Source organism: Bombina bombina, chromosome 2, assembly GCF_027579735.1.
Source record: "Bombina bombina isolate aBomBom1 chromosome 2, aBomBom1.pri, whole genome shotgun sequence".
NCBI lineage: Eukaryota > Metazoa > Chordata > Amphibia > Anura > Bombinatoridae > Bombina > Bombina bombina.
In genome coordinates, this window is record NC_069500.1 from 1,316,842,528 (window position 1) to 1,316,856,839 (window position 14,312).

Here is a 14,312-nt window from a genome sequence, read left to right on the forward strand (position 1 = left end):
TGTACAAGCAACACTCTGTACAAGTAGCCCTCTGTAGAAGTAGCCCTCTGTACAATTAGCTATCTGTACAAGTAACCCTCTGTACAAGTAGCCCTCTGTATAAGTATCCCCCTGTACAAGTAGCCCTCTGTACAATTAGCTATCTTTACAAGTAGCCCACTGTACAAGTAGCCCCCTGTACAAGTAGCCCTCTGTACAAGTAGCCCTGTGTACAAATTGCCCCCTGTAAAAGTAGCCCCCTGTATAAGTAGCCCCCTGTACAAGTAGCCCCCTGTACAAGTAGCCCTCTGTACCAGTAGTCCTCTGTACAAGTGGCCCTCTGTACAAATAGCCCTCTGTACAAATAGCCCTCTCTACAAGTAGCTCCCTGTACAAGTAGCCCTCTGTACAAGTAGCCCTCTGTACAATTAGCTATCTGCACAAGTAACACTATGTACAAGTAGCCCTCTGTATAAGTAGCCCCCTGTACAAGTAGCCCTCTGCACAATTAGCTATCTATACAAGTAGCCCACTGTACAAGTAGCCCCTTGTACAAGTAGCCCTCTGTACAAGTAGCCCTGTGTACAAATTGCCCCCTGTAAAAGTAGCCCCCTGTACAAGTAGCCCCCTGTACAAGTAGCCCTCTGTACCAGTAGTCCTCTGTACAAGTAGCCCTATGTACAAGTAGCTATCTGTATAAGTAGCCCTTTGTACAAGTAGCCCCCCTCTGTACAAGTGGTTGCAGCCCATAACAGTCAGATTGATTGTAAATTGCTATTGTACAATAAAAAAACTTTAAAACAAAGATCAGTAAAATGTCAAAGACAGAGCAAGAACACTGTTGTGTTTAGGCATCTAAGCTAAAGTGCAGCAAATTATGATCATGTCACGTGGATGGGCCCACTAGAATACTCTTCCACTCCTTGTATACTAGTGCCCCCTATAGTAATCCCAGTCCCCCTTCCACCTCTTGAAACTATTAATGCCCCTTTAAAAAATAAAAAAACATCGTTTTACTATACAGGGTATATAGTTTGTATGGCAATTTTGACATTTCACCTGTTTTTAAGACCATATTACATTCTATGTTCTGAAAAAATTACTTTGTAAAAATATGAATGCTTAAAGAGATATAAAAAAAATATTTTATGTTTTACTTCTATTATGAAATTAGCTTTGTTCACATGATATTCTGTGATTTTACACTTCTGTCATAATGAGAAACATAGCAGGATATCTTTATGAAAAGAAGCACATAATTAGATTACCATGAGATTTTACTGAAACCACTTTATTTAATAAACGCAGCATGTGTATGATGGGGATACTCTCTGTTATACCATGGCCTTGGTACACCGTTTTGCTAATTGTGGCAAGAGAGTTAATGGTTTTTTTATTCAGCTTGATTAGTTTTGAAAGTTGAATAATTGCTTCATTCTAAGACTGCGGGCATTAAAACTGCAAAGAAGCTGAACTACGGCATTAATTTAACAACTCTGAGTTGCAGGTAATATGTGAAGGTGCTGGGAGGGAGGGTATTGTTCTGTACATCTGAATTAAATGCTTGTTTATAATAGTATAATCCTCCTCATGCAAAGCTGCTTTAAATGGAGATTAAACAATAAAAATGTTATTGTTTTAAAAGATAGATAATCCCTTTATTTACCATTCCCCAGTTTTGCATACCCAACACTGTTATATTAATATACTTTTTACCTCTGTGATTACCTTGTATCTTAGCCTCTGCAGACTGCCCCTTATCTCAGTTCTTTTGACAGACGTGTATTTAAGGCAACTAGTGCCGCCTCTTAAATAACTTCACAGGTGTGAGCACACTGTTATCTATATGGCACACATGAACTACGCCCTCTAGCTGTGATATACGTTCAAATGCATTCAGATAAGAGGCGGCCTTCAAGAGTTTAAAAATTGGCAAATGAGCCTACCTAGGTTTAGCTTTTAACTAAGAATACCAAGAGAACAAAGCAAAGTTGATGAAAAGTAAATTGGAAAGTTATTTAAAATGACATGCCCTTTCTGAATCATTAAAGTTGCGAAATCACATTCCACACCTCCCAATATTTGCCCAGTGCCTTTTTGGATTGGAAAGAATAGGCTTAGTTAGGGATACTTGTGAGTTGTGTCTTGTGGGAGGGCCATGATGCCAGGGGCTGGAGTCACAGGTGTTCTGTGGGGGAGTCATGTCTTGTGGGAGGACCATGATGCCATTGGGTATAGTCACAGGTGTTCTGTGGGGGAGTCGTGTCTTGTGGGAGGACCATGATGTCAGTGGGAGTAGTCACAGGTGTTCTGTTGGGGAGTTGTGTCTTGTGGGTGAACCATAATGCGAGTCGGTATAGTCACAGGTGTCCTGTGGGGAAGTTGTGTCTTGTGAGTTAACCATGATGCCAGGGCCTGGAGTCACAGGTGTTCTGTAGGGGAGTTGTGTCTTGTGGGTGAACCATAATGCGAGTCGGTATAGTCACAGGTGTCCTGTGGGGAAATTATTTCTTGTGTGTGAACCATGATGCCAGTAGGTATAGCCACAGGTGTTCTGTAGGGGAGTTGTGTCTTGTGGGAGGACCATGATTCTGTAAGTGTAGTCACAGGTGTTCTGTGGGGGAGTTGTGTCTTGTGGGAGGACCATAACGCCAGTAAGTGTAGTCACAGGTGTTCTGTGGGGGAGTTGTGTCTTGTGGGAGGACCATGATTCTGTAAGTGTAGTCACAGGTGTTCTGTGGGGGAGTTGTGTCTTGTGGGAGGACCATAACGCCAGTAAGTGTAGTCACAGGTGTTCTGTGGGGGAGTTGTGTCTTATGGGAGGACCATAATACAGTGGGTATAGTAACAGGTTTTCTGTGGGGGAGTTGTGTCATGGGGAGGGCATGATGCCAGGGACTGGAGACACAGGTGTTCTGTGGGAGAGCTGTGTCTTGTGAGAGGACCATGATGCCAGGGGCTTGATTCACAGGTGTTCTGTGGGGGAGTCATGTCTTGTGGGAGGACCATGATGTCAGTGGGAGTAGTCACAGGTGATCTGTGGGGGAGTTGTGTCTTGTGGGTTAACCATGATGCCAGGGCCTGGAGTCACAGGTGTTCTGTAGGGGAGTTGTGTCTTGTGGGTGAACCATAATGCGAGTCGGTATAGTCACAGGTGTCCTGTGGGGAAATCTTGTGTGTGAACAATGATGCCAGTAGGTGTAGCCACAGGTTTTCTGTGGGGGAGTTGTGTCTTGTGGGAGGACCATGATGCTGTAAGTGTAGTCACAGGTGTTCTGTGGGGGAGTTGTGTCTTGTGGGAGGACCATGACGCCAGTAAGTGTAGTCACAGGTGTTCTGTGGGGGAGTTGTGTCTTGTGGAAGGACCATAATGCCAGTAAGTGTAGTCACAGGTGTTCTGTGGGAGAGTTGTGTCTTGTGGGAGGACCATGACGCCAGTAAGTGTAGTCACAGGTGTTCTGTGGGGGAGTTGTGTCTTATGGGAGGACCATAATACAGTGGGTATAGTAACAGGTTTTCTGTGGGGGAGTTGTGTCATGGGGAGGACATGATGCCAGGGACTGGAGACACAGGTGTTCTGTGGGAGAGCTGTGTCTTGTGAGAGGACCATGAGGCCATTGGGTATAGTCACAGGTGTTCTGTGGGGGAGTTGTGTCTTGTGGGAGGACCATGATGACAGGGGCTGGAGTCACATGTGTTCTGTTGGAAGGGTTTATACATTTATAATGAGTTCCTTCACTCAAGAAGATTGTGTCCTCTTTGAATAGTGATTCTAGATGGCTACCTTAAAGGGGCAGTCTACATGAAAATGTAAAAAAGATAATCCCTTTATTCAGGACCAGCTCAAGACATTGTGCTGCCTGGGTCCGAAAATACAATTACATCCCCCAATAGTAACATTATTGATTAACATATTAACCTTCTAGCCTGGCCGCAGACCTTATTAAGCCTGCCTACCTGCCAACCATTGCTTATGAACAATTGCGGCATAAGTGGGAAGAAAGTTAGGGGACCAATTCTGTGTCTTTGTGCCTGATGAGGTTATGCTGCTGGGAGCCTGAGAATTCATGAACGGAAACAGAAGACAGGAGTGGTCCTAACTCTTGTCAAGTGCTGTCTGAGTCCATTGGAACTACTTGGTCCCATGGTTGAGCTGGCCCTGTCTTTATTACCCATTCCCCAGTTTTGCATAACCAACACTGTAATATTAATATACCTCTGTGATTACCTTGTATCTAAGCCTATGGAGACTGCCCCTTTATTTCAGTTCTTTTTACAAACTTCCATTTTAGCCAATCAATGCTGACTCCTGCATAGCTACACAGGAGTGAGCACAATGTTGTCTATATGGCACACATGAACTAGCAGTGTATGGCTGTAAAAAGCTCAAAACATTCATACAACTGAGATAAGAGGCAGCCTAAAATGGCTTAGAAACAAGCAGAGATTTAGAGATTTAGAGGTTATAAAGTATATGAATATAACAGTGCTGGTTGTGCGAAGCTGGGGAATGGATAATAAAGGGATTAATTATCTTTTTAAACAATCAAATTTTCAAGTAGTTTGTCCCTTTAAGTGTGCAAAAATTGCAAATCATATTGTTTCCTGCATCAATCTAAACATCTTGGGAAGTGTCACATACAAGACAACATAAATACATAATTGTGTTATTTTTAATGTAATTAAATAACATGCTTTTTTCATACTGGTTTCATTTTGCACTTGATTTTTGGGTTATATGCTATATGTACACAAAATAAAGGCTATAGAGAAAGGAGCATGTCACAATGACTTGAAATGTCTAATTTATTATAATTTACAGGTATTTGTTGTCTTAAAGGGACAGGAAGGTCAATATTGAAATGTGCATGAGTGCATTTACTTTTTAAATAGAAACATTTTTGCAATATACAGTACTGCCATTAGCAGATATGTTTCCATTAAATATTATTTCTGTTTTTCAACAACATTTGTACATATGCTGTAAGTACTCCTTGCACCACTATTCAAGCACCATGAACTCTCAGAGACCTAAATTACAAGTTTTGCGGTATGGTGCAGTACGGCTATACTGCTGAAAAATTGACCTTTGCGCGCGGAATATGCAGGTCTCCCATATTACAAGTTGCTGCGGTACAGCTATACCGCAAGCGTTTTAGCTTTTACGCAACTCTCCAAAAAATGACTTTTGAGTGCAGGATTTTCAAAACACCTGTATTACAGGTTGTGCAGTCCGGCTAAAATGCTTGCGTTATAGTCTATACCGCCGCAATCCATTCCGCTATCTGAGACCAGTAGTTATGGATTTTGCGAAACAAAAATGTTTCACAAAACTCATAACTAAAATGTTACAAAGTACACTAACACCCATAAACTACCTATTAACCCCTAAACTGCCACCCAACATCGCAAATACTATATTAAACCTATTAACCCTCAAACCCCTGGGGGGTTTTGTGCGGTATGGAGCTTAATAAACCATAACGCATAACAAAAGAAGGTTTTTGTGTAACTTGTAATGACAGCGCTATGGAGAGTGCGATACCGCTAATTTTTTTGCGTTATTTATGCACTCGGTTTAGCGCCTAACTTATAATCTTGGTGAGAGTCAGCAGTGGCTTGTGTGACACAAATGAAGTCTTCATTGATGCAATACAAACCACTCCCAGCTTTCTGACTAGGAATGGTGTTTGAATCCTGCTCCTCTAGTCAGATATAACAAATGCACATATGGAGCTTAAGATCTTTCTATCCCTTTACTGCTAAGAAATGTATCTTAGCTTTAAAGTGTTTTAGACCTACTAGGTCTGTTTTAACAAATAAATATTTTAATAGACACTAGAGATTGGTGTGATTTATTATTAACACACACAAGCTAAAGTATAGGACACTACTGCAGATGCTGATCCTTTCATACTGCTTCATATTCTAATGTATTTGTATTTAATATCACATGGTTTATGGATATTTCCCAATACGTTTCTTGCATTTGCTGTTTTCCACCTCAGTTACAAAGACAATAGTCAATATTTATATTAAAAATGCATTTTTTATTTCACTAGTTTGTTCAAACTGTTAATGTTTCCACTATTGATTTTTCTCCGTAGGTTATCGATACGTGACCTGCCAGATTCAAAATTGCTCTGCCAAAGCACTAACATTTCCATTCACTGGAGCTATCGATCGAAATTCTCTAACTGTACAGGATGATTACGTCTTCCTTAAGGTAAAATGGCATATGTTTAAGGAAGTTATGACAATGAATGCTGAGTCATTTTTTTTACATTTTACCTAATGTATATTCAATGCTTGACAAGGCCGACAACTGCTAAGCATTTAAAGTATCAAAATATCATTAGTGTGCATTATTTGGCAGTCTAACTGCATTTATAGACAATAGTGGTTACTGAACTATGTTACAAGGATCAATGAAAATAATAGAACAATGTACATTTTAATATAAAATAAATCTCTTACATGTGCACACACGAGCATGCACTCATATGCACAAACTCACACTCATACACAGATGCGCGCACACAACTTATGCACATGTAAACACACACACAGACTTACAGACAAGAATGCACACACATATGTAAACACACACACAGACTTACAGACAAGAATGCACACACATATGCAAACACACACACAGACTTACAGACAAGAATGCACACACACATATGCAAACACACACACAGACTTACAGACAAGAATGCACACACATATGCAAACACACACACAGACTTACAGACAAGAATGCACACACATATGTAAACACACAGACTTACAGACAAGAATGCACACACATATGTAAACACACACACAGACTTACAGACAAGAATGCACACACATATGCAAACACACACACAGACTTACAGACAAGAATGCACACACACATATGCAAACACACACACAGACTTACAGACAAGAATGCACACACATATGCAAACACACACACAGACTTACAGACAAGAATGCACACACACATATGCAAACACATACACAGTCTTACAGACAAGAATGCACACACATATGCAAACACATACACAGTCTTACAGACAAGAATGCAAACACACACAGACTTACAGACAAGAATGCACACACACATATGCAAACACATACACAGTCTTACAGACAAGAATGCACACACATATGCAAACACATACACAGTCTTACAGACAAGAATGCAAACACACACACAGACTTACAGACAAGAATGCACACACACATATTGCAAACACACACACAGACTTACAGACAAGAATGCACACATACATATGCAAACACACACACAGACTTACAGACAAGAATGCACACACATATGTAAACACACACACAGACTTACAGACAAGAATGCACACATACATATGCAAACACACACACAGACTTACAGACAAGAATGCACACACATATGCAAACACACACACAGACTTACAGACAAGAATGCACACACATATGCAAACACACACACAGACTTACAGACAAGAATGTACACACATATGCAAACACACACATACACAGACTTACAGACAAGAATGCACACACATATGAAAACACACACACAGACTTACAGACAAGAATGCACACACATATGCAAACACACACACAGACTTACAGACAAGAATGCACACACATATGCAAACACACACACAGACTTACAGACAAGAATGCACACACACATATGCAAACACACACACAGTTACAGACAAGAATGCACACACACATATGCAAACACATACACAGTCTTACAGACAAGAATGCACACACATATGCAAACACATACACAGTCTTACAGACAAGAATGCAAACACACACACAGACTTACAGACAAGAATGCACACGCACATATGCAAACACACACACATTTGCAAACACATACACAGACTTACAGACAAGAATACACACACATATATATATATGCAAACACACAGACACAGACTTACAGACAAGAGTGCACACACACATATGCAAACACACACACAGATTTACAGACAAGAATGCACACACACATATGCAAACACGCACACAGATTTACAGACAAGAATGCACACACACACACAGTCTTACAGACAAGAATGCACACACACATATGCAAACACGCACACAGACTTACAGACAAGAATGCACACACACACACAGATTTACAGACAAGAATGCACACACACATATGCAAACACACACACAGACTTACAGACAAGAATGCAAACACACACACAGACTTACAGACAAGAATGCAAACACATATGCAGTCTTACAGACAAGAGTGCACACACACATATGCAAGGACAAACACAGGGGTCAATTTATTAAGGTGCGGACGGACATGATAAGCTGTATCATATCATGTCCGCCGCACATTGATTTATCATTGCACCAGCAGTTCTGGTGAACTGTTGGCGCAATGCTGCCCCCTGCAGATTGGCCACTAGCAGGAGGTGTCAATCAACCTGATCGTATCCGATCGGGCTGATTGCTGTCCACCACCTCAGAGGGAGCAGACGAGTTAAGGAGCAGCGGTCTTAGGACTGCTGCTTCTTAACCTCTGCTTCAGGCGGAAATAGCATCCGCTGCTTCATAAATAGACCCCACAGACTTACAGACAAGAATGCACACACATATATATGCAAACACACTCACATACACATATAGGCAAGCACACACATATATATGCAAACACACTCACATACACATATAGGCAAGCACACACATATATATGCAAACACACTCACATACACATATAGGCAAGCACACACATATATATGCAAACACACTCACATACACATATAGGCAAGCACACACATATATATGCAAACACACTCACAAACACATATAGGCAAGCACCCACATATATATGCAAACACACTCACATACACATATAGGCAAGCACACACATATATATGCAAACACACTCACATACACATATAGGCAAGCACACACATATATATGCAAACACACTCACATACACATATAGGCAAGCACACACATATATATGCAAACACACTCACATACACATATAGGCAAGCACACACATATATATGCAAACACACTCACATACACATATAGGCAAGCACACACATATATATGCAAACACACTCACATACACATATAGGCAAGCACACACATATATATGCAAACACACTCACATACACATATAGGCAAGCACACACATATATATGCAAACACACTCACATACACATATAGGCAAGCACACACATATATATATGCAAACACACTCACATACACATATAGGCAAGCACACACATATATATGCAAACACACTCACATACACATATAGGCAAGCACACACATATATATGCAAACACACTCACATACACATATAGGCAAGCACACACATATATATGCAAACACACTCACATACACATATAGGCAAGCACACACATATATATGCAAACACACTCACATACACATATAGGCAAGCACACACATATATATGCAAACACACTCACATACACATATAGGCAAGCACACACATATATATGCAAACACACTCACATACACATATAGGCAAGCACACACATATATATGCAAACACACTCACATACACATATAGGCAAGCACACACACTTCAAGGGACATTACACTGCTAGGTACAACTACAGTTGCATGGTACTGTTATTTTTTCTCTCCTTTGCTTGCAGGTTTCTTCAAAGCTATTCTCTTGTTTTAACCCTTTACAATTGCTGGTTAGTGACAATCTGCACCTTCACACTGGACGCTGCCATCTTGGGTTAAAGTTTTCTTGTACCATAAAAGAGAAGCGGTGCACAATCACAGATCACTGTTGTCTTCTTAACAAGGTATATCATGCACTTCAGTTTAGTGTGCATAATTCAGAGCAGGAACGTTGCAGTGCTGCATTTGTCTATATTATTTATGAGGAATTTCTATTGTGTGACATAATCCAAAGTGCAATGTACCACTGACAAAAAGCCAGCACTGATCTGTGAAAGTGCACTGCTTCTGTCACATGATGCAACAATACGTGTGTTACAAGATGGCGGCGCCCAGTGTAAACATGCAGAGCTTTACCAGTTTTAGGGCTAGATTCCGAGTGGAGCACAAAATTGTGCTTTCACAAGCGAGATATTTGTGCTCCACTCATAATACCAGCGCATAATATGTGCGCTGGTATTTGAAGTGGCCCGCAATGCGAAAGTGACCTTGCATTCGCATTGCATGGAAGCTTTACATTTAATAGAGCGAGCTTCCATAGGCTCCAATGGGAGCCTTGTTCTCATGCTGTGAGACATGGCATGAGAACCTAGCGCAGTGAAAGTGGTAAGTCATGCAGCGATGCGCAACAGATCAATAATCAAAAACTTGTAATGGCTGGTTATTTATTGCATGCCCATAAACGGGTTAATAAACTAACATGCAGGGTATGTTTGTATATGTTTGGAATGCATTATCACCTTGCTTGCTGCCATAGTAAAACTACACCCACCATTTAACTTATCTGGAGGAGCTAATTCTGACTTTTTACTGGACAGCTGGCCATGATCATTAAGTTAAACAAATCTCCATTGTTTGGCAGATCTTATGCAATATTCTCTGCTGAAAACAATTTGGGACCGATATAGAGTAGGGTTAGGCTTGGGAAACGAGTTCTCTATCAGTTCTCAGAATTTGAAAACTCTTAAGGTTCAGACTTAAAAACGTATACTGTATTTTTTTACTACATATAATTAAACATATAGAGCAAAATTTCAAGTGATGCACAACTAACTTTGCGCTAGTGCAACAGCGATTTTGTGATCCATTTTTCTTCTGCTGATATTACAAGTCGGGAGAAATTGCCATTGCGCTACCGCAATAGTCCTTTCCGCATCAATCCATACTGCAATCTAAAAGCTATGGTACAGTGTTTTCTAAAACTAAAAAGTTTCACAAAACACAACAAAAATACATTACAAAGTACACTTGCACCCATAAACTACACAGTTAACCCCTAAACCGCCATACCCCCACATTGCCAACCCTAAATAAATAGCTTTCCTTTCATCCTATTGTCTGATTTGAATTTGAAGAATCAAATCAGCCACTAGGAATGCAAGGGTACCCCTATATAAAAGGGGTACCTTGCATTCAATCTTAAGTGTGCGACTGGAGACCGCATGAAGGTGAGCACCCTTGCCGATAACTTCACATCCACCAATGGGATGAAGATAAAAGATGGACATCCGCCACTAGGATGAAGATAAAAGATGGACCGCCGATGGAAGAAGATGGATGAAGATGGAGTGCCGCCGGGATAAAGATAGAGCGCCACCCATCATCATTGGTGAGTACCAATTTTGGGGTTAGAGTTAGTTTTTTTCTTTTTTAAAATTAAGGATTTTTTTATGGGCAGAAAAAGATCTGAATGACCTTTTAAGGGCAATGTCAAGCCAAATATCCTTTTCAGGGCAATGGGTAGTTTATGTTTTTTTGTGTTAGTTTTTTTTTGGGGGGGTGTAATGTTAGGGGTTAATTGTTTTATTTTAGAGAATATAAATAATAGTTTTTTAATAACATAATTTAGAGAGAACAAAAAACTTGCCAGCCATTGTTTACAGATAAGATAAAAAATAAATGTAAACCAAATAGTAAATAGTTTGTTTAAAATATAAAATAACGTAAAATACTGAAACTGTAAATTGTGAGCCCACTCCCTCATAACATGCTATCTGCATATATTATATTTACGCCTTCATGAGCAGGTTTGTATAGGGGACACACCATTATGCACGCAAGTCAAAACACCTAAATGGGATTGTGCCTTGGCAAACGTGAGTTCAATAATGTAGCAGCAAGTAATATAAAGGCACTGACATAAACGTGATTGGACTTAGTGTGCACAAAGGTGTGTCCCCTATAAATATCTGGTCACAAAAGCGCAATGTTGTTTAAACATCCTTTATGCAGATAGCATTTTTTGAGGAAGTGGGTTCTTGTGTTACAGTTTCAGAACTTTTAAAATCCATTATAAGAATATAGAATATATCATAAGTGCTTCTGATAGAACCTGTAGACTCTATCTTGTTTTAATATCATGCCAAACTGGAAACAGCGCATATGGAAACCAAAATAAATATTGTTAATACTTGTCAAATATTAGAATTGACAATATAGTCATTTATCAATAATGCAAAGTATGGCCAACATGCCAGGATACAAACAGCTTTCAGATGAGTGGTGAGGATGTAATCAGATTACAGTAGGTTCTTTTTGAAGTTACAGTTGTGTAATCCCATTTGAAAGGTCAATTATGAAAACACCAGTACTGTTAGTGACAATGACTACAGTGCAAGTGTGACTTAGAATTGAACGTTTACATAAAGATATTGCTACACCCCATTTGTAGATGTTGAGGTCCTGATGTGATTTTTCCTGCATATCCCCTTAGCTGTACAGGATCTCAAGTATTCAGCACATACATACGTAAATATGTAAATGTGTACCCAGACGGCCTATACAATAGTGATGAATAGAGCTTTAATGAATAGATACACCCAGATTACGAGTTTAGCGTTATGGCTGGCTCGCTAATAACTTGCAAGTTATTGCCACCTCTCACCTTTAATAGCGCTGCTATTACAGGTTTGCAAAATCCCGACGATATGGCTGCATTGAGCTCCATACCGCACACAAATACCAGCGCTGCTTTGAGCTGGTTTGAAGTGCTTGTGCATAATTTCCCCATAGACATCAATGGGGAGAGCCGGCTAAAAAAATACCTAACACCTGCAATAATGGAGCGTAAAGCTCCGTAACGCAGCCCCATTGATGTCTATAGGGAAACAAAAGTTATGTTTACACCTAACATAAACCCTGAGTCTAAACACCGCTAATCTGCCGCCCCCTACATCGCCGACACCTACATTACACTTATTAACCCCTAATCTGCCGCCCCCAATGTCGCCGCCACCTACATACATTTATTAACCCCTAATCTGCCGCTCCCAACGTCACCGCCGCCGCCACTATACTAAAGTTATTAACCCCTAAACCTCTGGCCTCCCACATCACTAACACTAAATAAATATATTAACCCCTAAACCTAACCTTAACACCCCTAACTTTAATATAATTAAAATAAATCTAAATAAAAATTAATATCATTACCTAAATAATTCTTATTTAAAACTAAATACTTACCTATAAAATAAACCCTAAACTAGCTACATTGTAGCTATCTTAGGTTTTATTTTTATTTCACAGCTAAGTTTGTATTTATTTTAACTAGGTAGACTAGTTAGTAAATAGTTATTAACTATTTACTAGCTACCTAGTTAAAATAAATACAAATTTACTTGTAAAATAAAACCTAACCTGCCTTAAAGTTAAACCTAACATTAAATACAATTAACTAAATTACACTAAATTACACAAAATAAAAAAGAAATTATCAAATATTTAAACTAATTACACCATCTAATAGCCCTATCAAAATAAAAAAGCCCCCCAGAATAAAAAAAACCCTAGCCTACACTAAACTGCCAATAGCCCTTAAAAGGGCCTTTTGCGGGACATTTCCCCAAAGAAATCAGCTCTTTTACCTGTAAAAAAAAATACAAACAACTTCCCAACAGTAAAACCCACCACCCACACAACCAAACCCCCCAAATAAAATCCTATCTAAATAAACCTAAGCTCCCCATTGCCCTGAAAAGGACATTTGGACGGGCATTGCCCTTAAAAGGGCATTTAGCTCTTTTCCATTGCCCAAAGTCCCTAATCTAAAAATAAAACCCACCTAATAAACCCTTAATAAAACCTAACACTAACCCCCGAAGATCCACTTACAGTTTTTGCAGACCGGATATCCATCCTCATCCAGCCGGGAGAAGTCTTCATCCAAGCGGCAAGAAGTCATCCTCCAGGCGGGCAGAAGTCTTCTTCTAGATGGGCAGAAGTTTTCTTCCAGACGGCATCTTCTATCTTCATCCTCCCGATGCAGAGCGGCTCCATCTTCAAGACATCCGGCGCTGAGCATCCTCTTCATCCGGTGCCAGCCATACACTGAAGGTTCCCTTTAAGGGACGTCATCCAAGATGGTGTCCCTTGAATTCCGATTGGCTGATAGAATTCTATCAGCCAATCGGAATTAAAGGGTAAAAAATACTGTTGGCTGATGCAATCAGCCAATTGGATTGAGCTTCAATCCTATTGGCTGATCCAATCAGCCAATATGATTGAGCTTGCATTCTATTGGCTGGTTGGAACAGGGGTTAATAACTTTAGTATAGTGGTGGCAGCGACGTTTGGGGCGGCAGATTAGGGGTTAATAAATGTATGTAGGTGGCGGCGACATTGGGGCAGCAGAT

General features: G+C 40.1%; 1 protein-coding gene across 1 annotated transcript in view; it reads left to right on the top strand.

The window, feature by feature from the left end:
* The window catches only part of SORCS2 (sortilin related VPS10 domain containing receptor 2), a 1,789,666-nt gene that overhangs the window by 1,301,925 nt on the left and 473,429 nt on the right, over positions 1-14,312 (top strand). The window contains exon 7 of the mRNA XM_053704165.1: positions 6,087-6,205. Within this exon, the coding sequence (XP_053560140.1) occupies positions 6,087-6,205 (119 nt within the window). The remainder of the gene's footprint in view (positions 1-6,086; positions 6,206-14,312) is intronic.